At 41.4% G+C, this 23,814-nt stretch overlaps 1 protein-coding gene across 4 annotated transcripts in view; it reads left to right on the forward strand.

The window, feature by feature from the left end:
* The window catches only part of sgcd (sarcoglycan, delta (dystrophin-associated glycoprotein)), a 543,710-nt gene that overhangs the window by 508,682 nt on the left and 11,214 nt on the right, over positions 1 to 23,814 (forward strand). For all 4 annotated transcript variants that reach the window (XM_072264010.1, XM_072264009.1, XM_072264011.1 and 1 more), the window contains one exon: positions 17,755 to 17,878. In XM_072264010.1, the coding sequence (XP_072120111.1) occupies positions 17,755 to 17,878 (124 nt within the window). The remainder of the gene's footprint in view (positions 1 to 17,754; positions 17,879 to 23,814) is intronic.

Consider the following 23,814-nt stretch of genomic DNA (forward strand, 5'->3'; position numbering starts at 1 on the left):
TTAGCAGAGGAAAAATTCTCAATAAGGTGTTTCAGTTGAAAGATGAATTGCAGGAGAACTTTCAAGAAAATAGTAGGCCAGATTTTGCTGAATGCTTTGAAGATGAAGATTGGCTGCAGAAACTAGCCTACTTAGCAAACAGTTTTCATCATATGAACCAGTTGAACAAGTGTCTACAAGGCCCTGGAGAAAATGTTTTAACTTCAACTGACAAGATTCTTGAATTTAAAAGGAAATGGATCATTGGAAAAATCATGTTGCAAAAGGAAATATTGAAATATTTCCACTGCTGCTTGGGCTTGAGAGTCAGAAAGTCTTGAATTTTATTGAAAACAGAAATTTATTATGTTTGTTTTATGAGTTTTTAAAATTTATGAAAGGGAAAGAAATAGAGAAATGTCAAGAAACGTAAGCAAAGCTTAAATACCTGTTTTTTTTTCAAGAAAGGTTGGTTAAAAGAATTCATTCTCTACTCAAAAGAGCATTGATAATCATTTTTGGATTATTATATCTACAACTTACTGATCACGCTAATGTTCTGCGAGCTGTAGATATAATAATTTTTACGCAGGTGTTCCCTGAGATCTGAAAATTATTTCAAGGGTCCCTCCAGGGCAAAAGGTTGAGAAAGGCTGTTTCAGGGCAATAACTTTTCAACATTAAGTTTATTGATATGACTTGCAAGTTCTCCTTCCTCTACATATGTTGGCTTCCTGAATAATACTGGCAATTTTTGTTTTTATTTCCAATTTCCACCATATGTTCAAATTTTAAAGTAAATTTGTTATTAAAGTACATATATGTGCAACCAAAAACAACCCTGAAATTCATTTTCTTGTGGGCATTCTCAATAAATCCATAACAATATAATAACCATAGAGAATCAATAAAAGACCACACCAACTCGGGCTTTCAACCAGTGAGCAAAAGACAACAAATTGTGCAAATACAAAAGGAAATCCTAATAATAATTCAATAAACAATATATATATAGAGAGAGAACGTGAAATGAAGATTCCTTGAAAGTGAGTCCACAGGTTGGGTGAACATTTCAATGATGGAGCAAGTGAAGCTGGGTGAAATTATCCCCTTTGGTTCAAGAACCTAATGGTTGAGAGGTATTAACTGTTCCTGAACCTAGTGGTTTGAGTCCTGGGGCTCCTGTACCTTCTTCCTGATGGTAGCAGTGAGAAGAGAGTTTGTCCTCGGTGTTGGGGGTACCTGACGATGGATGCTGCTTTCATGTGACAATGTTTCATGCAGCTGTGCTCAATGGTTGGAGGGTTTTACCTGTGATGGGACTGGGCTGTATCCACTACTTTTTGAATGATCTTCCTTTCAAGAGTACTAATGTTTATATACCAGGCTGTGATGCAGTCAGTCAATATACTCTCCACAAACCATCTATAGAAGTTTGCCAAAGTTTTAGATGTTATGCTGAATCTTTGCAAACTCCTAAGGAAGTGGTGACACTACCGAGCTTTCTTCATAATTACACTTAAGCGTTGGGCCCAGGACGGTCCTCCGAAATTATAACACAGAGGAATTAAAGTGATTTTGTTAGGAATTTAAAGTGTGATGATTTTGAATGAAAGTTTTGATTTACTCTTTGCCCTCTGCATGCTGAACCAACCCAAAGCTCCTGCAATGAGCAGAATCTCTAATATTAGTTTTAGAGAACAGTAGCAGTTCAATGCAATACACAGAAGTAAATAATAATAATAAATAAGTAAATCAATTACAGTATACATATATTGAATAGATTGAAACTTGTGCAAAAACAGAAATAATATATATTAAAGAAGTGGGGTAGTGTTCATGGGTTCAATGTCCATTTAGGAATTAGATGGCAGAGGGGAAGAAGCTGTTCTTGAATCGTGGAGTGTGTGCCTTCAAGCTGCTGTCCCTCCTACCTGATGGTAACAGTGAGAAAAGGGCATGCGCTAGGTCCTGGAGGTCCTTAATAATCTACGCTGCCTTTCTGAGACACTGCTCCTTGAAGATGTCCTGGGTACTTTGTAGGTTTGTACCCAAAATGGAGTCAACTAAATTTACAATCCTCTGCAGCTTCTTTTCGTCCTGTGCAGTAGCCCTTCCCCCACCATACCAGACAGTGATGCAGCCTCTCAGAATGCTCTCTGCGGTACATCTATAGAAGTTTTTGACTGTATTTGTTGACATACCAAATTTCTTCAAACTCCTAATGAAGTATAGTTGCTGTCTTGCCTTCTTTATAACTGCATCGATATGTTAGGACCAGATTAAGTCCTCAGAGATCTTGAGGTCCAGGAACTTGAAACTGTTCACTCTCTCCACTTCTGATCCCTCTATTAGAATTGGTATGTGTTCCTTCATCTTACCCTTCCTGAAGTCCACAGTCAGCTCTTTCTTCTTACTGACATTGAGTGCAAGGTTGTTGCTGCGGCACCATTCCAATAGTTGATATATCTCTCTCCTTCACACCCTATCGTCACCACTTGAGATTCTACCACCAATGGTTGTATCATCAGCAAATTTATAGATGGTATTTGAGCTATGCCTAGCCACATATCATGCTAAACTGTACCTCGTGACTTAGCTGGCTGTCAAACAAGTCAAAGATAGTGAATGACTCTAAGATCCCTTAAAATTTATTTCAAAAAATTAAAAGCATAAAAATATTTCATTAAATGTTTTAAAATAATAAAAGCTATTAATTTCAAAATAATTTAAATATATTTCATAAAACAATGGTTAACTTAGTGCTTCACAATATTTTCCTTGATTTAACCAATTTCCCCTGGGATCAATAAAGTATGACTATGACTATTGAAGTCAATGGAAAAACAATTCTTTCTTGTGAATGATGTTCATGCAAATACCCTATCATTACTGAAGCTGGACTATTGTACTGATACACTGGAGTGGGTGAGAACTCAATGAAGAGTTAAGAATTAGAGTTTGGAAAACATCAGCAAACAATGATCATGACTTCAGAATATTCCTGTTTTGTGGAAATGCAGGTGGATGCTGATCTCTGAGAAAAGTATGATTGCCTTCTAACTTCTGCTCCAAGGCAAATTATTACTTTTATAGCTCATCCTTGAATTATTTGTTGAATCTATGACTTCTACAATCGTGTTACTCATGTCAATGCAAGTTGCTGAACATTCAGGCTCCATGCTATAAATCCAGAAGTGTTTTAGACATGCAATATAGAATGTCATGCTTCTATGAAAACATAAGCATTAGAAACAACAGGAAGGAGTCCAGCTGTCCAGGAATTCTTTGTTGTTAGGTAAGACCTTGACTGAGCTTGTATCTCTGTTCTTACTCCCACCCCTCGTTGCCTTTAATCCCCTTGCTCTTCAAAAGTCTCTCAGTCTCGCCATTAGTACATTCACAGACTGATAATTCTAATGCTGGCATCTCTATGTTCTGAAAAGAAAAGCACCATTTGTTTGAAAAGCCAATATTTCATCAGAGGAGTAACAATTGAAAATGGATGGAACTGCGCAATTATTATCAACTCAGTCTCCAGGGAGGCTTTAGAACAACAAAGGAGTAACTGTGTTGCAACTTACTTTCACTGCAATTGGTATCCACAGCTATAATGAAAAAAATCCAAACCCACTGTGATGTGTACATATAGCAGTGAATAGTGTCCAATTGGCAACAGTACAGTAGTATTTTTAGTGTTCTGGGATGACAGGTGGACCTGGTTTTACCAATTAACCAGTTGGCATATTTTTACTGTTTATGATTTGCATAAGGCTGCACCAATCACATGTACCACTGTGCAGTTGAGCAGGAAACCACAAGGCCATAAGATATACAGCAGAATTAGGCCAATTGGCTCATTGAGTCTGGAATCCACTTACACTTTCGTTAGCCGGCCAAATTCATGCAGTTAAAATGATGATTTTACCAAAATTTTTATATGTATTTCAAAATATCCCCTTTTTTTAACTAAGAAGTTTTTTGATCAGGTTGACTCTGTTACAAACCCGCCATCCGAAGGTAGAGCATTCCTATGAAATGGTTCATAAGCCGGAATGTCATAAAGCGAAGAAGCAATTACCATTTATTCATATGGGAAAATTTTGTGAGCATTCACAGACCCAAAAATAACGTACCAAATCATGCCAAATAACACATAAAACCTAAAATAACAGTAACATATAGTAAAAGCAGGAATGATATGATAAATACGCTGCCTATATAAATTAGAAATACTTCTCTACAACGATTGCCTGCATTGTTCTCCGTAGCGAAAATCTCACGCAAGCGCTCTTGGCAGAAACACAGCACAAGCGCCATCGGCAGAAAATCTCACGCAAGCGCTGTTGGCAAGAACACTCTCTCCAGTAACCTTTAAGCTATGAAGCTGCCAAATCATACCAAATAACACATAAAAATACACAGCCCATATAAAGTAGAAATAATGTATGTACAGTGTAGTTTCACTTACCGGAATTGGGACAGCGCCGAGCACACTGATGATAGTGTGTTAGGCTGAGTCGGAGGTTTGGGTGGTGCAGTGGCCCCCACCCTCCGGGCAGCGACCCGATACCGATCCGCGAAGCATGCAGGGGTCCAGCGGTGGCCGGGACGCACCCAGCACACCTTTAAGAAAAAAGCGGAAATAAACAAGCTAATTAATTAGGTGCTGCCCGGCATGTAAATGTCAGTCCAGATCAGGACCAATTGCCAATTACATAGAGCAAGTGAAATCGGCAATCGCTTCAATCTGGGCTGACATTTACGTGCCGGGCGAAACCTAACTAATTAGCTTGTTTATTTCGGCTTTTTTCTTAAAGACGTGCTGGGTGCCTCCTGGCTACCGCTGGACCACTGCATTCTCCACAGATTGGTATCTGTCCGTGGCCCGGGGTTTGGGGTGGTGGGACACTGAGGTTTCGATTGCTATCCTTTCCTCTTCCAATTGCATCAGCTCCTCGCCTATCAGTTCTTGGTCATGGGATGCCAAAAACTCTTCAACATCATCTTCGTCAACTTCCACAAGCCAAACTTACTTAGTCCTTACTTCGTTCACCACGATCGAAACACTTAATTATGTCTAGTTTTACGCTAAGTGTAACAACCTTACAAGCTCTTTTAGGCTTTTCTGATACCTTAGGACTTATCTTGCTAATGGCTGCTCACAGGCACGTGTTCAAACAATGCCAACAACAATGCCGTTCCGAATCCAGGGGAGAGCGGCTGCTCGGGGCACGCGCTGCCTTTTATCGCGTGCTGATTTTTTTTTTTTGCGTGCTGATTTTTTTTGCATGCTACTTTTTTCGTAACAGTGAAAACACCCTCTGTTAGCGAAAACAGGGAACTAATGCAGGTCTTTCGTAACAGTGAGGTTTCATAAAGCGAACGTTCGAAAAGCGGGGGACGCCTGTATTTCATCTTTTGTTTGGAATAATAAAAAACCAAGAATTGGTAAATATCATTTACAAAAATTAAAAAAGGATGGAAGTCTTGCTCTGCCTAATTTAAGAATGTTGTATTGGGCTGTTAATATACGTTATATGTGTTTTTGGTTATATTGGGCTATTAAAAATGAACGATCACCTTGCGCTGATTTGGAATTGAAAGCTGTGAAACAGTTTCACTTAACCTCGTTATTAGGAGCTTCTCTACCGGTACAATTGGCCAAAATTGCTAATTTAAATTTATATCCTGTGATTAAGCAGTCATTACGAATTTGGTTCGAGTTTCGTAATTTTTTTAATCTCAAAAAATTTAAACTTTTTGGTTTATTTTATCAAAATTATTTATTTAAACCTTCATTAAGTGATCCTACCTTTCTTCTTTGGAGGAATAAAGGAGTTTATTCCTTCATGGATCTGTTCCAAGATGGCTGATTGATGTCTTTTGAGAAATTCGTAACTAAATACTCTCTCTTGTATTCACATTTCCTGCAATGTCTTCAGGTCAGACAATTCTTACAAGAATATTTAGGTAATTTTCCATATATACAGGATTCTGACCTGTTAGATATTATTTTAAAAATGAACCCTTTAGTGAAAGGTTTTATTGGGAAAACTTATAATTTATTGTTACAACAGCACAATTACCCTTTACTTATGATTAAGCAAGATTAGGAGAGAGAGCTTAACATGACCTTGAAAACAGAGGATTGGTTGCGAATTTTAAAGTTAGTTAACTCTTCTTTGATCTGTGCCAGTCACTCTTTAATTCAATTTAAAATTGTACACTGTTACTATTTGACAAAGTAGAGACTGCCTAAAATGTTCCCTAATGTTGATAGTCAGTGTGATAGATGTAAGACTGAGACAGCTACATTGACACACATGTTTTGGTTGTGTTTTATATTGAAACATTTTTGGAAACCTATTTTTTCTACAATTTCTAAAGTTTTAAAAATTAATTTACAACCTAATAAATTGACAGTTTTTTTGGTATAATCCCTCAATATATTCATGGTATTTCTCTATCAGACTAACAAGTAATTGCATTCATTATATTATTGGCCAGAAGGGCTATTTTGTTGAAATGGAAAGATGCTTCAGCTCCTACTTTGATACAATGGTTCTCTCAGGTGATGCTATGTCTTAGTTTAGAGAAAAACAGAAGTCAAACTTTTGATCCTCGATTTGATTTCAAGAAAAGGTGGGGTTCATTTTGCCCGCTACTATCATCTGATTTGAGTTAATTAATATGGTTTCCTTCCGATTTTTGTTTAAATGGATTTGAGTTGGAGGATTGATGTTTTTCTTTTATGGAAGCTTGTATGACGTATAGCTCCAGGGTTGTGCTCCCAATGGGTTTTTTTTTCTGTCTTTTTATAGTTAGTAGGGTTTTTTTCTCTTAGTTAGTAGGGGTTCTTTTTTTTCTTTCTTTTTTCTTTCAAAAAAATATTCTTAACACTTTATTTTTTCTTATTATTGATATATTGCTTAGCTTTGTTAATCAGTTATTTGCTAATTTACTTCTTCATTGTACATATTGACTTGATTACATTAATGTATTTTTTGTTGATCTTTAATAATAATTAATAAAAAAGATTTTAAAAATGAAAATGAGTCTGCTCCACCATTCCATCAAAGCATCAAAGCTGATTTATTATCCCTCTCAAATCCACTCTCCTATCTTTTCCCTGTAACATTTGATACCCCGTTTAATTAAATAGCTTTAAATATACCCAATGACTTGGTCTCCACAGCCATAAGCAGCCATGAATTTCACACATTCACCACTCTCTGGCTAAAGAAACTCCTCCTCATCTCTGTTCTAAAGTGAGGCTGTGCCCTCTGGTTCTAGACTCCACCTCAAATCTAGGCCTTTCAATATGTGATAGGTTTCAATGAGATCCCCCCTCATTCTTCCAAACACCCCAAGTACAGGTCTAGATCTATCATGCACTCATGAAACATTAACGCTTTCATTCCCCGGATGATTCCCATGAACCTCCTCTGGACCTTCTCCAATACCAGCACATCATTTCTTAGAAAGGAGGCCCAAAATTGCTCACAATACTCCAAATACAGTCTGACCAATACCTTATAAAGCCTCAGCATTACATCCTTGTTTTTTCATATTTGCATCCTCTTGAAATGAATTGCATTTGCCTTCCTTACCGCCGACTCAACCTGCAAGTTAACCTCTGGGGAATCCTGCACAAGGAATCCCAAGTGCATTTGTTCCTCTGGTGTTTGAATCTTCTCCCCATTTAGAAAATAGAATACGCTTTGATTCCTTCTACCAAAATACATGACCACACATATCCCTACACTATATTCCATCTGTCACTTCTTTTCCCATTCTCCCAATCTGTTCAAGTCCTTCTGCAGACTCCCTGCTTCCTCAACACTAACTACCCCTCCACCTACCTTCATATCGTCCATAAACCGAACCGCAATGCCATCAATCTCGTCACCCAAATCATTGACATATCAAATCGAAGTTCATCATATAGTCCGCTCCTGATTGTTCTGTCGTTGAATTAACAGACCATACTCTGCTGCTTTTGGGTTCCTATGCACTGTTTGACTCCTGCTATGTAATTGACAACAGAATAATTTCTGTTGTGTAACTGATAGGTTAACAGGCTTGCCTAGCGATTATCTAGCCATATTGTAATATAATAACGGTTGAGTTGAAACACATTTGCATGAAGAATCTCATAATTAAGAAGGGAGGAAAACAGTAGACTGAAATTCCAGTTGCAGGGGCTCTAGGTGTGTACCAGGATCAATCTGAGCTATGGTAACTCCAAGATCTACCAACATGCCAGTGATTAAAGGCTCACAGAGTAATACTGATATTGAAAGAGGGTATTAATGGATGACACAGCTTGATTTCTCATGTTGATTCTGATATTTTCAGCAGAGGGAATTAGGAAAAAATTGCACTGTAATTGTAATTGATTCGGAGGTTGATCTCTGCTGACAGGGCACAGACATCTAGGCCGGCTTCCAACTGTGAATGTCAATAAGGACTCCATCTCGACTGTTGACAGGAAATTAAATTCAAGTGATCTGATGATGGTTTTCCTATTACTTAATAAACATCTTAAGTACTGGCTACTTCATATAACTGAGTCTTGTAGGTTTCAGGTACAGGCAAGCTTGTGAGTCCTAATTCTAAGCCAGATACTGAAAGTTTTATAATATTTTGAAGTTGAAAATGACAATTTCTGTCAAAGTGTTTGATATTTTTTCTAACTTAAACTTGTTTTCTGTTTCTCAAAAACAGTAAACAATGGGAGCTCACAGATTTCTGAACTATATGAGATTTTGCATGAAACAATTAACACATAATGTTCAAGATGAACCACTCCAATTTATACATGTCTTATAGACCTCACTGAGAACACAGACTTCAATCATCCATTGTTTGTTCGAATAATGAAAGCTAAATAAGTGTTATTAGAGGACCTAATGTAGCCAACTTTGGGAAGATTACAACAATGAATGAATTGAGAGGATTGTTACAAGTACAAAAGAAAAACTTCTTAGAAGTTTCACTGCAAACAGTTCTTCATGATAGACTTGTCTAAAATTTCTGCAAGTGCCAGGTTTCTGTATTTAACAGGAAATATATCTGAATGCAAAGTAACTGAAACATGTGCAGCCCCCCTGGCCACCCTCAGGGTCGCTCGGCTCACTGTCGCCTAGGGAAACAGCCTCGGCCCCGCCAAACTGGGTAATTAGTTTGTGTGGATGCTGTGTGATGTACCCCACCCCGCCCAAATAACAGACAATACACCAGATATGATTAAATGATTTACAGTTTATAGATATTACTGGAACTATATAATTAATAGGGAATAAAATATAAAAGGAAAATAAATGGCGCCACACTTATCAAAGTTCAATCTCTTTGTGCACAAAACAGTTGGAGCTCAAGAACCTTCTTCTTCACCCTGCGACCCCTCAGACCACCTCGACCGGCTGCCTGGGACCAACAACGATGGTCAACCAGATGCTCCACACGAGTCCGTCTCTGTCTCCTCGCCGAACGCCCTCCTCGGGGTCCGACCCCGTTAGTGGACATCACAGCACCTGGTCCATCCTCTGTCTCGCTCTCCCGCCTTCTGCCCCAAAACCCCGCGCATACAGTATCTTCAAATACACCAAAACCGTAACAACTATCCCAATTGGTTCATAACATCCTCTTATCAGTAACGTGATTCAACAAACTGCTAGCGGGAAGAACTTTCTCAGCGTTTAACGTAACAAAGAAGCATTCCTAAGTATAACATAACAAAGAAGCCATTTTAATTAGCCTCCGCAGTAACATAAAAGACAAAACCCCCTCACACTCTCTCCCCACCAAATAAAGTCATGTCCTCATGATTTCTAAATAACTCACCAACCAGTACTGCAGACACACAACACACACATACACAGATATGCACAGTGACAGTGCTCCCCAAACAGTGGACCTTACGCCTGTCCCACGGGCGCTACATAGGCCAACCTATCTGGAAGCTTCTTAACCCTCCGAGATCTCCGTATCCCCTCACCTAAACCCAAAAGGCTCAGACACTACTAGGGATACCTCGGGCCTGCTTACCAACTCCTCTCTCACTCAGGCCACCACTACAGCTCGGAGCCCCCTGTCCCGTGTCCGGGGCCCCGCTTCTTTTCCTTCCTGGTCCTGCCATAAATCAGACTGCCCACAGCTAGCCCTCCCCACTACACCTGACTCAGTGGGAGAAGGGCCAAAGGTCCCTTCCTCAATCACGGGGAAGTTAGCGAAAGGCAGCATGCACCACATGCCAGCACATCATCCTTCGAATCCGTATTCTTCCTCATTCCCTCGATCGATAGCTGCTGTTCAAGTTTCTCCAAACTGAAACATTTAACCGGGGCTACCCCTTCAGCCTCCAGTTTTTTTCTTCCTGCTGACGTCTTCCAGGTCAACTTTCAGTTTTTCCAGTTCATTTAAACTCGCGATAGTCATCTTCAGGTTCCTTTCAAGCGTCCGCCTCCCTTTTCCGAGATCTGTCCTCCATTTCTTCACCTCCTCGGGAGTGTAGTCAAACTCCCCTCCCTAGGCTCTCGGTTTTCTGTTGGCCTTAGTCAGAACACTTCCTTGATCTTCCCCAACTTGTAAGTCTTCCAATCTTTTCTGAATCGACGTCTTGAGTTTCTGCTGATTGCTTCGAAGGTGGGTCATTGTTTCTTCTTGCTGGATTAATTCATCAGGACATGACCGCAGTGTCGGCTCGGAATTCCGTTGCTCCTTCTCCATGTTGACAAGCGTGAATTCCAAGTCTGCAATAGTCGTCCCACAAGTGCGGCACTCAGTCTCCGGCCGGCATTTCTGAGTACTCAGTTCAGCGGTGCAAATCCCCTCTCTCCCCTGTGTCTCATTCAGATTGACAACCCGGGTTTCCATCCCCAAGTCCACCACCATCTGTTCCAACACCAGGAAGTTCAACTGGTATGTCAGGTCAATTTTCTCACATTGCACCAAACTCCTCCGGCCAAAAACTCCTCCACATTTGACACTTCGCTTCAATCGCCCGGGCTCAGCCACTCGCCTCGCCTCATCGTCCCTCCAGGCGAATCCAAGCTCTAGGCAGTCATCCACATACGCCAAAACTCCACACACCTTCACTTCCCCCATGGTCTTCTTCATGCCCCGCGCAAAGGATGCAGGGGCTCCGGATATGCCCTTGGGCATCTTTTCGGATTGGAATAATCCTAGGGAACTAATAACGGCCATCTTGGCTCAACAGCCGCACTCCTCAGGATCTGGCAACATCCACTCCTCAGATCTAGCACATTAAACCACGTCGCATAATCCACACACACGCTGCCTTCATACTCCACGCCGCTAGGGTCCAGTTGCCGCGACCTCTCTCTCAATGAGGTGTCTTCAGCGGTCAACTCCCCTCCCTCGTGGTGGTTCGGAGCGTCTACTAAGAGGGTCTCACCCTCAGCTACTTTCCCCAAGCCGTACCACCGCTGGGTCTTGTTTAAATTCGGTACCAGCTCAAGGCTGCTACACACGTCCTCAGAAGCAACTCGACACGCTGGGTGCCCAGACAATGCCCCCATAAGCTCCAGGGTCATTAACCAATCATTGTCTTCTGGATAATTACTGGCACTAGTACCCAAAGTCTCCGGTGCCCCTGCGGTTGTCAAGGGTAAATGCTTCAGACACCGGTTGTAAAACGAACTGTACAACAACTTGACCTGCGCCCCGGGGTTGAGGATGGCTTTAGCATCGCTTCTCTCTATCCATAACGACACCCTGGGGCGTGGCCCCTCTAAGCCTTCAAGAATAGGGTCTTTTCCTTGCAGAACTTCATTGGTACATTGCTGGGAACGTGCTTCCTCAGGGACCCCAAGCCGTTCCCCCACTGGGCCTCCACTAAGTTTCCCAACACCTCTCTGATCAGCTGAACAACTGATCCCCTGAAATGATCCCCCTGGCACTGCAAGCAATTTAGCCGCCCTCCTCACCAGAGAAGGCACACTGAAAACTTTCCCTCCTTTCTCAAATAACTGACAGCTGTCACTACGGTGTAGGTGAACCTGACAGCTCTAACACCGTCACCAGCCCGCCTACTCAAACTTTCAACCAATCCCTGTCGCTCTCCCTCAACCAAGCACTGCCACTCATCTAACAACTGTGAGATCCGCTCCGCCCACGTCTCACACATCTCCGCCCCTCCTGGGGTGGACACTATCCCCAGTGCCAGGCAGAGCCTGCCAGAGCTAGAACATTTATTCGCAGACCCTACCTCCAAATCAGACCACTCTTTCCTCTCTCTCCCAAACGCATGGACAGCCCCGAGTGCCACCTCCAACTCGTCAATGTCAGCCTGAACTCGAACAAAGACCGCACCCACAACGCATACAACAATCACCAGCAAATAACCCACAGAGACACGCATTACAGATTTAAACAGGGCACCCACACAGCATACCAGTAGACCCAATCCCGGACAAGCCCCCACAATACAGCCCCCCGGCCACCCTTAGGGTCGCTTGGGTCGCTGTCATCTAGGGAAACAGCCTCAGCCCCGCCAAACTGGATAATTAGTTTGTGTGGATGCTGTGTGATGTACCCCACCCCGCCCAAATAACAGACAATACACCAGATATGATTAAATGATTTACAGTTTATAGATATTACTGGGACTATATAATTAATAGGGAATAAAATATAAAAGGAAAATAAAAGGCGCCACACTTATCAAAGTTCAATCTCTTCATGCACAAAACAGTTGGAGCTCAAGAACCTTCTTCTTCACCCTGCGACCCCTCGAACCACCTCGACCGGCCGCCTGGGACCAACAACGGTGGTCGACCAGATGCTCCACACGAGTCTGTCTCCGTCTCCTCACCAAACGCCCTCCTCGGGGTCCGACCCTGTTAGCGGACATCACAGCACCTGGTCCATCCTCTATCTCGCTCTCCCGCCTTCTGCCCCAAAACCCCGCGCATACAGTATCTTCAAATACACCAAAACCATAACAACTATCCCAATTGGTTCATAACATCCTCTTATCAGTAACGTGATTCAACAAACTGCTAGCGGGAAGAACTTTCTCAGCATTTAACATAACAAAGAAGCATTCCTAAGTATAACATAACAAAGAAGCCATATTAATTAGCCTTCCCAGTAACATAAAAGACGAAACCCTCTTACTCATGTTTCTTTTCATTCCTTCCTGGAGATGGTGAATATTTTTTCATTCATCCCCTTACTTATAAAAAGTTGGGGCTCTTTAAAGAAGATTACTTTCAGGTAGCAATAGGTTTGCAATTATATAATATATTTATAGGCAAATGGTCCATTATTAGAAGAGGATCTGAGTAAAAGAATAAAGATGTCTAACTCTTATTTTATAGTCCCTTGTTGAGGCAGCATCTGAAATGTTGAGTACAGGTCTGGTGATCTTACCTAAAAAGATATAGTTGTGATAGAAAGAATGCAGTGATAATCCACCAGATTGAATCCTGGTTAGTGAGCATGTTGAATGAGGAAAGATTAAACAAACCAGGTCAATATTCTCTTGAGCTTAGAGGAATTTATTTCTTTATTCTAGCCCTTTGATCCGCACCGTCCAGCAACTCTAGCCTAATCACAGGGCAATTTACAATGACCAGTTAACCTACTGATCTTTGGACTCTGGGAGGAAACTGGAACACCTGGAGGAAACCGACACAGTCACGGGGAAGAACATCCTTACAGGCAGCAGCAGGAATTGAACCCGGGTCACTGCTAGTGTGAAGCATTGTGCTAACCACTACACTTCTGTGCCACCACTATTTCATTAAAAGGAGCAAGGTTATTAAGAGGTTTGACAGGAGAGGTATATAATTAATTTTTCTCAGTTAGCATGTCTAGAACCAATGATTAGAGTCTGAAAGTTCATGACAGAGATGAGAAACTCTTTCACTTAAAAGGTAGTGAGCCTTTTGGAATATTCCATCTAAGAGCACTGAAGACACTCGGCTATTTGAAGTTATTGAATAAATTTTGTACAGAGATTGATTTCTCTTTAAGCATTAACACAGTCAAAGGATGGGGTGGTAGGGTTTGAATGAAAGTGGCACCAAGGTAAAAGATCAGCCATAATCTTATTGAACAACAGAGGAAGGATACTGAGTTACATGGCCTATTCCTACTATTTTTTATTTAAATTATTTTGCCTCTGATCACTTATGCCATAAGTACTAAATTAAATGGGCACATGGGCACGTGGCCAAGTGGTTAAGGCATTGGACTAGCGACCTGAAGGTCGTGAATTCGAAATTCATCCGAGGCAACGTGTTGTGTCCTTGAGCAAGGCACTTAATCACACATTGCTTTGCGACGACACCAGTGCCAAGCTGTATGGGTCCTAATGCCCTTCCCTTGGACAACATCGGTGGTGTGGAGAGGGGAGACTTGCAGCATGGGCAAATGCCGGTCTTCCATACAACCTCGCCCAGGCCTGCACCCTGGAGAGTGAAGACTTTCCAGGCGCAGATCCATGGTCTCGCAAGACTAACGGATGCCTACTAAATTAAATTAAAAATTAAGAGATATATTTGAAATGTGATGTTTCATAACATAGGAAACACATCAGCCAATCTGTGCGCAGAAAGATTCCAGAAAATAAAAGCAATATGGCATCGACCAGATAAACACTTTTAGAAGATCTGATTAAGAGCTAAGTATTGGTGTAGAGATGGGGGCAATTCCAGACTGTACCAGGGATCTTACATGTCTACCTGAGAGAGCAAGTAGAACTTTGGTTTAACATCTGACCTGAATAAAAGTGCCTTGAGAAGTGCAGTGTATTCTCAGTATGACTTAATGTGAGAGCTCAAGAACCTATAAGTTACTCACGCAAAGATAAGTGTACTGCCATTAAGTCACCAATGAACACAGATGAAACATATTTCTGTCATTGTGGAGTAACACTAAATCAGAACAAGTAAGTAGATAGGTGTCTTCCAATGAACATAAATGAACCATTTGAGTTTCTAATTAAAGAAAGTGGTGGAGGAATGATTAGAAGAGAAAATCCTGATGGGATATTGGCATTGATCATTCTTGTGGATGTCAGAGCAGTGCACTTGCCACCAGCACTCTATTTCCCCAGGCCACAAAATATAATAGCTTGTGTGCCCCTCAGTTATTTCCCTTGTGAGGCAGGCGCAGCACTAACTGCCAAGAAGCATCCTAGATTGGCTGCTGGATCTCCTGCAGATCATCAGATGCTCACTTGCATATTAGAGGATTTATCTTCTCAGCACCACTGGGGAGCCTTCCCCTTTACAATTTTGCCAACACTCTCAACAGCAATACTTTATTTTTGCCAAACAATTGATACTAGAGTGTACAATCATCACAGTGATATTTGATTCTGCGCTTCGCGCTCCCTGGAGTACAAATCGATAGTAAATAGTAAAAATTTAAAATATAAATCATAAATAGAAAATAGAAAAGGTAAAGTAAGGTAGTGCAAAAAGCTGAGAGGCAGGTCCGGATATTTGGAGGACATTGAGTCAGAATCAGGGTTTCCGTTTCTGCCTGCTAGGAGACATAAGGGCAGATCTTCAGACGAGTAGCAGGTTATCTGAGCTGACTCGTCTGCTTTTGACCATGTTCTTTTTTTCCCCCACACTATGTTCCCAGATGCCATCTTGCACTGATTGGAAGCGCCCAGCACTTAACAGTGTTGACAGCTGTTGAGCTCCGCTCTGAGACCCACTGACTACGAAGCTGTCATTTTCTTTTTCTAAATGTATTTGAGTTCCACAAAATAAACACTCAGGAGCTATTACAAAATGAAAATCAAACCAATTTTGTTTTCTTTTAATTTTAACAACGAAAAACACAGTCACACACTTTAAAACAATTAAATACTTTTAAAGTTATTGAAGGTGTCAGGCCCTGATGGTGTACCTGGCAGGACACTGAAAACCCGTGCCAACCAACTAGCAAGATTGTTCAAGGGCATCTTCAATCTCTCACTGCTGCAGTCGGAGGTTCCTACCTGCTTCAAAAGGGTGCAATCATACTAGTGTCCAAAAAAAGCAGGGTGCAAGACTATCCAATCAGTGACTATCACCCAGTTGCACTCACATTACTGTGATGAAATGCTTTGAGTGGTTGGTCATGGCCAGAATCAACTCCTGCATAAACAATAACCTGGACCCTCTGCAATTTGGCTATTGCCACATAGGTCTATAGTGGATGTAATCTCACTGGCTCTCCCGCCTTAGAATACCTGGACAACAGCAACACGTGCATCAGGCTGCTGTTTATTGATTAAAGTTCAGTGTTCAACACAATGATACTCTTAGTTCTAATCAACAAGCTCCAAATCCTGGGCCTCCTTACCTTCCCCTGTGACTGGATCCTTGGCTTCCTCATCGGGAGACATTGTCAGTGCGGATCAGAAATAGCATCTCCTCTTCGCTGAAATCAACACTGGCACACCTCAAGGATGCGTGCTTAGCCCACTGCTCTACTCTCTCTGCACGCACCACTATGTGGGTAGACACACCTCAAACGGCATCTATAAATTTGCCAATGATAGAACTATTGCTGGCTGAATTTCAGAGGGTGATGCGGAGGCATACAGGAGCGAGGTAGATCAGCTGATTGAGTGGTGTCAACTTTGCAAGACCAAGGAATTGATTGTGGACTTCAAGAAGGGCAGGTCGATGGAACACACACTGGTCCTCACTGAGGAAAATCAGCGGTGGAAAGGGTGAGCAGTTTCAACTTCCTGGGTGTCAACATCTTTAAAGATCTATCCTGGGCCAAAAGTACTGGTGCAACTACAAAGAAAACACAATAGCTGTATTTCATTAGGAGTTCAAGGAAACTTGGGATATCACCAAAGACTCTTGAAAATTTCTAGAGATGTACTGTGGAGAGCATTCTAACTACTTGCATCACCATCTGGTATAGAGGGGCCACTGCACAAGATTGGAAAAGCTACAGAAAGTTGTTAACTCAGCCAGTCCATCATGGGCACTAGCCTCCCCAGCACTGAGAACACCGTCAAAAGACAATACCTCAAAAAGTGGTCCAGGAGTCTGAAGACAGACTCAGCATTTCAGAACAGCTTCTTTACCCCAGCCCTCCCACCACCATCAGATTTCTGAATGGACAATGAACACCACCTCACTCTTTTTTAAATCTCTTTTTGCACTTCTAAATTTATTTTTTATATATACTTATTGTAATTTATGGTTTATTATTATTATTATTATGTATCACAATGGACTGGTGCCAAAGACAACGTATTTAATAGCACATGCCAGTGATTTTAAACCAGATTCTGAATTAACTCAAATCAGATGATCTGCATTCCTTTCTCTTGGCTGTCCGTTCTTCCAGCATTCAGATTTGAGACAGGTTTCAATAGGCCTTCTCCACCTTCAGTTTGGACAGTTTAACAGCCTGGGAATATTACTTGCTCTTAAGAAGAAGATCTACCCATTCAAGTAAATATGGAGACTCGTATGACTATGAATGTATCATATTATTCAATCATTTGTACCTATCTGATAACCACCTGCTACCATAACATTACCTTCTAATCAACATATTGTCAAACAAATTTAAAAAAACCTTATCCATGTTATGCATCCATCATCTAGCATTGTGACTGATAGGTTCCCCCGCCAACCTTGATAAAAATTGTAACCAATGAATTTATCTCATTAAAGTAGATTGTCAAGTGAGAGTTTGCAAGATGTATTCATCACCAATTCTCTGATGAAGGACAAGTGATAAACACTAACTACCAGTGTCATTTTTTGACCCTAGGCTAGAATCACCCACACGCTCGCTTATACTGGAAGCACCGAAAGGAGTTGTTATTGAAGCAGAGGCAGGTAACATGGAAGCAGTTTGTCGAACGGAACTGAAGTTGGAATCCGAAGATGGTGAAGTGAGTGAATGAATCTAATTCATTTGAAAAAAAACCTCTGTATTGTACAATGGTGAAGGGTGAAATTGGTTAGCACAGACTTGCACAAGAATGGAGATCAATTCCTGTCCTAAAATATGCAGCCAGCTGATGTCCCATTTTTGAGCTTCAACTCTCATCTAGATTAGGCTGTAAATCTGTAGGATCAACCTCTCTATCCCCATGCAGGAAGGTACAAACAAGGGTGAGGATTTTGATACTGAGATGTTGATTAGCAATGGTAGATTAACATAACAGGGTTAACAGGTAAATATAACATGATACAACTTAGACAATGGGCAGGAGAATATCAACAACTTGCCAGGTTTCTTTGAAAACACCCCACTAATCCATGGCTTTTCCTGCCAAGGAGGGTAAGTGGCCAAGTGACCAGAAATGCCACTTCTGGCAAATTCCCCACTGAGGGTTGCACCTTTACAAATCATTACAATTTCCTTCATCATGCTGGAGCTCCCCATCTAACTAGGCTCTGGATGTGCCCTTTATCATTGTGAGTTCTGTGGTTCAACAGGACAGCTTAGTGCAATTGCATGAGAAGTTTAGTGATGGGCATGAAGTGCAGGCCTAACCAATGAGTGGGTAAAACAATACTAATGAAATCCCCAATACTAGTTCATCATTGTCTTAGCAGAAGAAGCCAGAGAGTGGTAGCAGATGGCCTCCTCTCTGACCAGAGGCCTGTGATTAACGGTGTGCCACAGGGGTTGCTGCTGGATCCATTGTTGTTGGTCATCCGTGCCAATGATCTGGACGTTCAGTAAATTGGATCAGCAAGTTTGTGGATGACTCTGATACGCAAGTGTAATGCACAACAAGGAAGACTATCAAAGCTTGCAGCGGGATCTGGGCCTCTAGTTCTAGTCTCACTCAACCTTGATGGAAAAGGCCTGCTTGCATTTACCTTGTCTACAGCTCTCATAATTTTGTATACCTCTATCAAATCTTCCCTCATTCTCCTAAGCTCCAAGAAATAAATAACGTATTCAAACTTTCCCTATTACTCAGGTTCTCAAGTCTTGGAAACATCCTTATAAATTTTCTTTCTACTCTTTCAAACTTATTGATAGCTTTCCAGTAGGTAGGTGACAAGAACTGCACACAATACTCCGAATTAGTCTTCACCAATGTCTTATGCTACTTCAACATACCATCCAAGCTCGTGTACCAATACTTTGATTTATGATACACAATGTTCTAAAAGCTCTGTTTAGCGCCCTATCTACCTATGTTGCCACGTTCAAGAAATTATGGATCTGTATTCCCAAATCCCTCTGTTGTATCACACTACTCATTGCCCTACCGTTCACTATGTAAGTCCTACCCCGATTTATCTTCCCAAAGTGCAGCATCTCATACTTGTCTACATTGTCTACATTAAAGGTGAAAGGTAAAATATTTAAAGCAAACCTGAGGGGAAGCATCCTCACTCAGAGGGTGGTGCAATTGTGAAGCATGCTGCCAGAAGAAGTGGTGGATCCAGGTTCGATTGCAATATTTAAGAGAAGTTTGGATAGTACATGGACGGAAGGGGTGTAGAGTACTATGGTCAATGGGACTGGACAGAAGGCCAGGTCGGCATGGAATTTTTGGTCAAATTTCTGTGCTGTAGCACCACATAAAAGATTCCTGTGGTTAATAAAGTACAATGTTCTCCTAAATTACCAAACTACAGAAGACTATATTATCCAATAAAGTCCACAAAACTCCATTGGTTAATATAATTCACTGTACACCCACAATTGGAAACATACATTGCACTCCCTCAGCTGGTCTCCTTCACCATTCTTTTTGAGCCAATGACTCTCCTTCAGTTAATAAAATACATTCCATCAGTTAATTAGGTTGATGGCATTCCCTGGGTTTATAAAATTCACTCCACTCAGTTAATAAAAAATACGTAGTATTCATTTACTCAACAAATCCTGCTGCTTCCCTTTAGCTAATAAAATGTGTAACAATACTTTTTCAGTTAATAAAGTCCATAGAACTCCTTACATTGATAATTTCCACTTCGTCGTTCCAGTCGATAATATCCATTCCTCTCTTTCAGAACAAAATCCACAGCATTCCCTCCGTTAATAAAATGTAGGGCACTCCTTCAATTAATAAAATGAGCTGAAATTTTTCCATTGCTAAGATCCAAAAGGATTTCCTCAGTCAATAAAATCTATTCCATACTTACAGTGAAGTCAGATACTCAGAACAAATTTCACAGCATCCCCAGTTAAGAAAATAGCCAGTGGTTTCTCAGATAATAAAACTCACTCCACTTGTTCAAGTAAAAAAAAAATCCACTGCACTCTACCCATTAATAACTCCCATTAACACAGTTAATAAACCCTTTCCCTGCAAATGTGCAATTACTAACATCTCCTACCTCACCAAATTCAGCCACGGATATTCATTTACTTTATAAGATTCACTATAAATCTTCATGTAATAATTTTCTATTTACTGTAGTTCTTGCTGATACCCTGTCCCTGAGTTCTCCAGCTACATCAAAGCCTCATGCATTAAATTTGTTTCTTCTTCCTCAATCAATATTATGTATAACAAACAGATCATAATGACCAAATAGCTCATGACACACCATTCTTAACCAGCTATAATCGCTCAAATGTAAAAATTTTAATGTTTTGTACATCTCTCCTCACGTCATTTTGCTTTTATTTTATTGAGATACAGCACGGAATCGGTCTTTTTTGGCCCTTCAAACACCAAATTTAACCTTAGCCTAATCATGTGGCAGGAATTGAACCCAGGTCGCTGGTACTGTGATGTATTGTGCTGGCCACTGTGCTACTGTGCCGCCCCACAATATGTGGTGGGGCACATCAAGGATTTTTTTTTTGTGTGTGTGCCATACTCTGGCAGAGCCTCAGCGACCACTTTTTCAAGTGGTTGTCTTGGATTCTGTGAGTGGTCCCCCATGTCCTTCTCACAGTGCCATTTTTTTTTTACGAGGCCGAGTTGCGAGCTCGACACTCAATCTGGCACGGATGGAAAGCATGCCCGGGAGTGGCCCAACTGGGTTCGAACTCGGGAACCTTCGCTCCAGAGTCCGGCTCTGATGTCACTGCGCCCACCAGCCGGCCAATTTACAATGACCAGTTGTAACCTTCTAACTGGTGCATCTTTGGGCTGTGGGAAGAAACCAGAGCACCTGAAGGAAATCAAAGTTCAAAGTATGTATGAGTGATACAACCTTGAGGTTTGCCTCCTTACTGGCAGCCACAAAACAAGAAACCCAAAAGAACCCATTTTAAAAAAGGACTAACAAACACCCAATGCACAGAGAAAGAGAAAAAACACATGTCATGCAAACAATAAAAGCAAACAACAGCATTCAGAACTAAAGTGAGTCCACGTTCATGAAACCCGGAGCAGGATCACAACCTCGGCCTTAGTTCATCACACATCAGGGCAAATTGTCACAAAGCTCGCAGACATGACAGCTTGAGCAGACCACAGCTCAGTCTCAGTGCCATAGAGAACAGAGTAACCATTGCAGAGCAGCAAGTAGAACTGGATCAACCCTTGCCTCTGGTCCCTGACGCTGGAACTTTTTGATCCATCCAGCCCAGAGTTTAAATTGTCACATCAGCGGGTGGTCTCTCACACTAGTACCTGGGCTACGTCACGTGGATGCATTCTGGGCCTGAACTCTGTTGCCATGTTCTGGCCTTTATCCGACCTTTCCAAATCGCCCCAGCACTTAGATCAATCCAGCCTTGCTATCGATTCAGATAGACGGGCTCCAAAACTCCTCTGCTCTGCTTGCTCCAACTCCATCTCTGACCGTGACTCCATCCCGAACATGGCTCAGTCTCACTCCAACTCCATCTCGCACCTGCACGCCTTGACTTTCTGGTCAGCCTCGTCTTCACTCACCTTTTCATTGTTTGCGGTGGTCACTTACCACAATTTTCCACAGGGAAAGTATTATTAATAAAGTACTTAATTGTATTTCTTGCTTTAAGAACTGCCAGGAAACTGACACTCATCTTTGGTAGCACCCATCTTAAACCAGAACACATGGTCATAGGGAGAACATGCAAACTCCTTACAGATAGTGGTGGAATTGAACTCTGAACTCCAGAATGCCCCAACCTGTATAGTGTCACACTGACCGCTACACAACGACATTTACTACTTTTTAAGTTGTGCTACTTTTGCCTAAATCTCCATATTTGTCAGACGAATTGATGAACTTGTCACAATCACCACTTTTCACAGTAAATTTGTTTTGATGGTGTAAATTATGAGTTTATTAGCACCTTTGAAAGTTCTTACTCTGATGAACTGACTTGGAAATTGTCTGGACGGCTGAATCCCAGAAGCTCTGTTGAGAAAATTTCTTTTTGTTATTCTTCTTTATGTTTCAACAATTCCTTATATAGATTCTTTTACATAGTCTCACTGGGATCCTTCAGTTAATCAAATGCATTACTCATTACAGTAAGGGGACACAGTAGTGTAATGGTTAGTGTAATACTATTACAGTGCCAGCTGTCAGATTGGGGTTTGATTCCGATTGCTGTAAGGAGTTTGTACATTCTCACCATGACCGTGTGGGTTTTCTCCAGGTGCTCCGGTTTCCTTCCACACCCTTAAAATGTACGGTTAGGGTTAGCAACTTGTAGGCATGCTCTGTTGGGGCTGGAAGCATGGCAATAACTACAGGCTGCCCACACAATCCTCGCTGATCTGATCTGATGCAAACATGGATTTCACTGTATGTTTCCATGTACATGTGACAAATAGGGAAAATTCCTCGGCACTGCATCTATTATAATAAATTTCACTGAATCCTTTAGTTTATGAAGTGCACTGCACATCCTTATCTGATAAAACATTGCTACTAATAATTATTTATTGAATGAATACAGTCGTGCATTTTCTCAGTTTAATTATTCCATTGTCATCCCTCACTTAATGATGTGCACTGGCCTCCCTCAACTAAGTAAACTACTGTACTCTCAGCTGATACTCACTCAACTAATAAAGTGCACCTCAGTTAATAAAATGCTGAATGATCCCACAGTTAATAAAATGCACCGCACTCCTTTTGAAAATCTACTGTAATCCCTGAATTAATAAAACTTACTCCATTTCCTTTTTTTTGTAATATAATTTTTATTGAGTTTTCAAAAAGAATACATGAAAAGATAAAATCTACCCTCCCCCCTCCCCTTAACCTTCCCCCCCCCCATATATAGTCCTACCTAAAAAGAAAGAAAAGAGAAAAAAAAAGAACCGCTTGGGTGTTGGAAGGTTTCCACATGCTCAATGGGATTCAAAATAAATTTGATATAATTATTCGTTACTTTCCCCAAGGGATCAAGATCTTTATCGGAGCACTTAAATAATGCACAGATTTATAGTGCTGATTCATTAATTAAAGTCCCAGAGCATTCTCTGGGACTTCTATATATATATATATATATATATATATATATATATGTATATATGTGGCTCAGTCTGTCTAAGTAGACAATGGATGCGCCCGCTTGGGGCGCAGACCTGGGTGATGAATATTGAGATCCTGGGCTGTCCAGACATCAAGATCCCCCTCTTGGCCCCGCGAATGTGGTCCAAAGGAATACGAAGCAGTACATTTGGCATCAGCTTGGTTGCAGGAGGTGCCAGGAGTTGATATGGCACATCATCCAACCACCTTAGGGGCTCCACTCCGGATTTGTGTAGGGTTTTTCTCCTTAGCCTTCTCTTCCCCAAAGATACCCACAAGGCAATGGGATCCGTAACCCTGGATAGGGGCCCATACCGGGTACTGTCAGCTGGAGCCAGCTGAGCCCGGGACTCATGTGAGGCAGGGTCGTCATGCCCTGTAGTAGTGATATATGGAGCCACTACCCACTACCCACATACATATATAT

The sequence above is a fragment of the Mobula birostris genome, chromosome 7 (genome assembly GCF_030028105.1).
Source record: "Mobula birostris isolate sMobBir1 chromosome 7, sMobBir1.hap1, whole genome shotgun sequence".
Classification (NCBI taxonomy): domain Eukaryota; kingdom Metazoa; phylum Chordata; class Chondrichthyes; order Myliobatiformes; family Myliobatidae; genus Mobula; species Mobula birostris.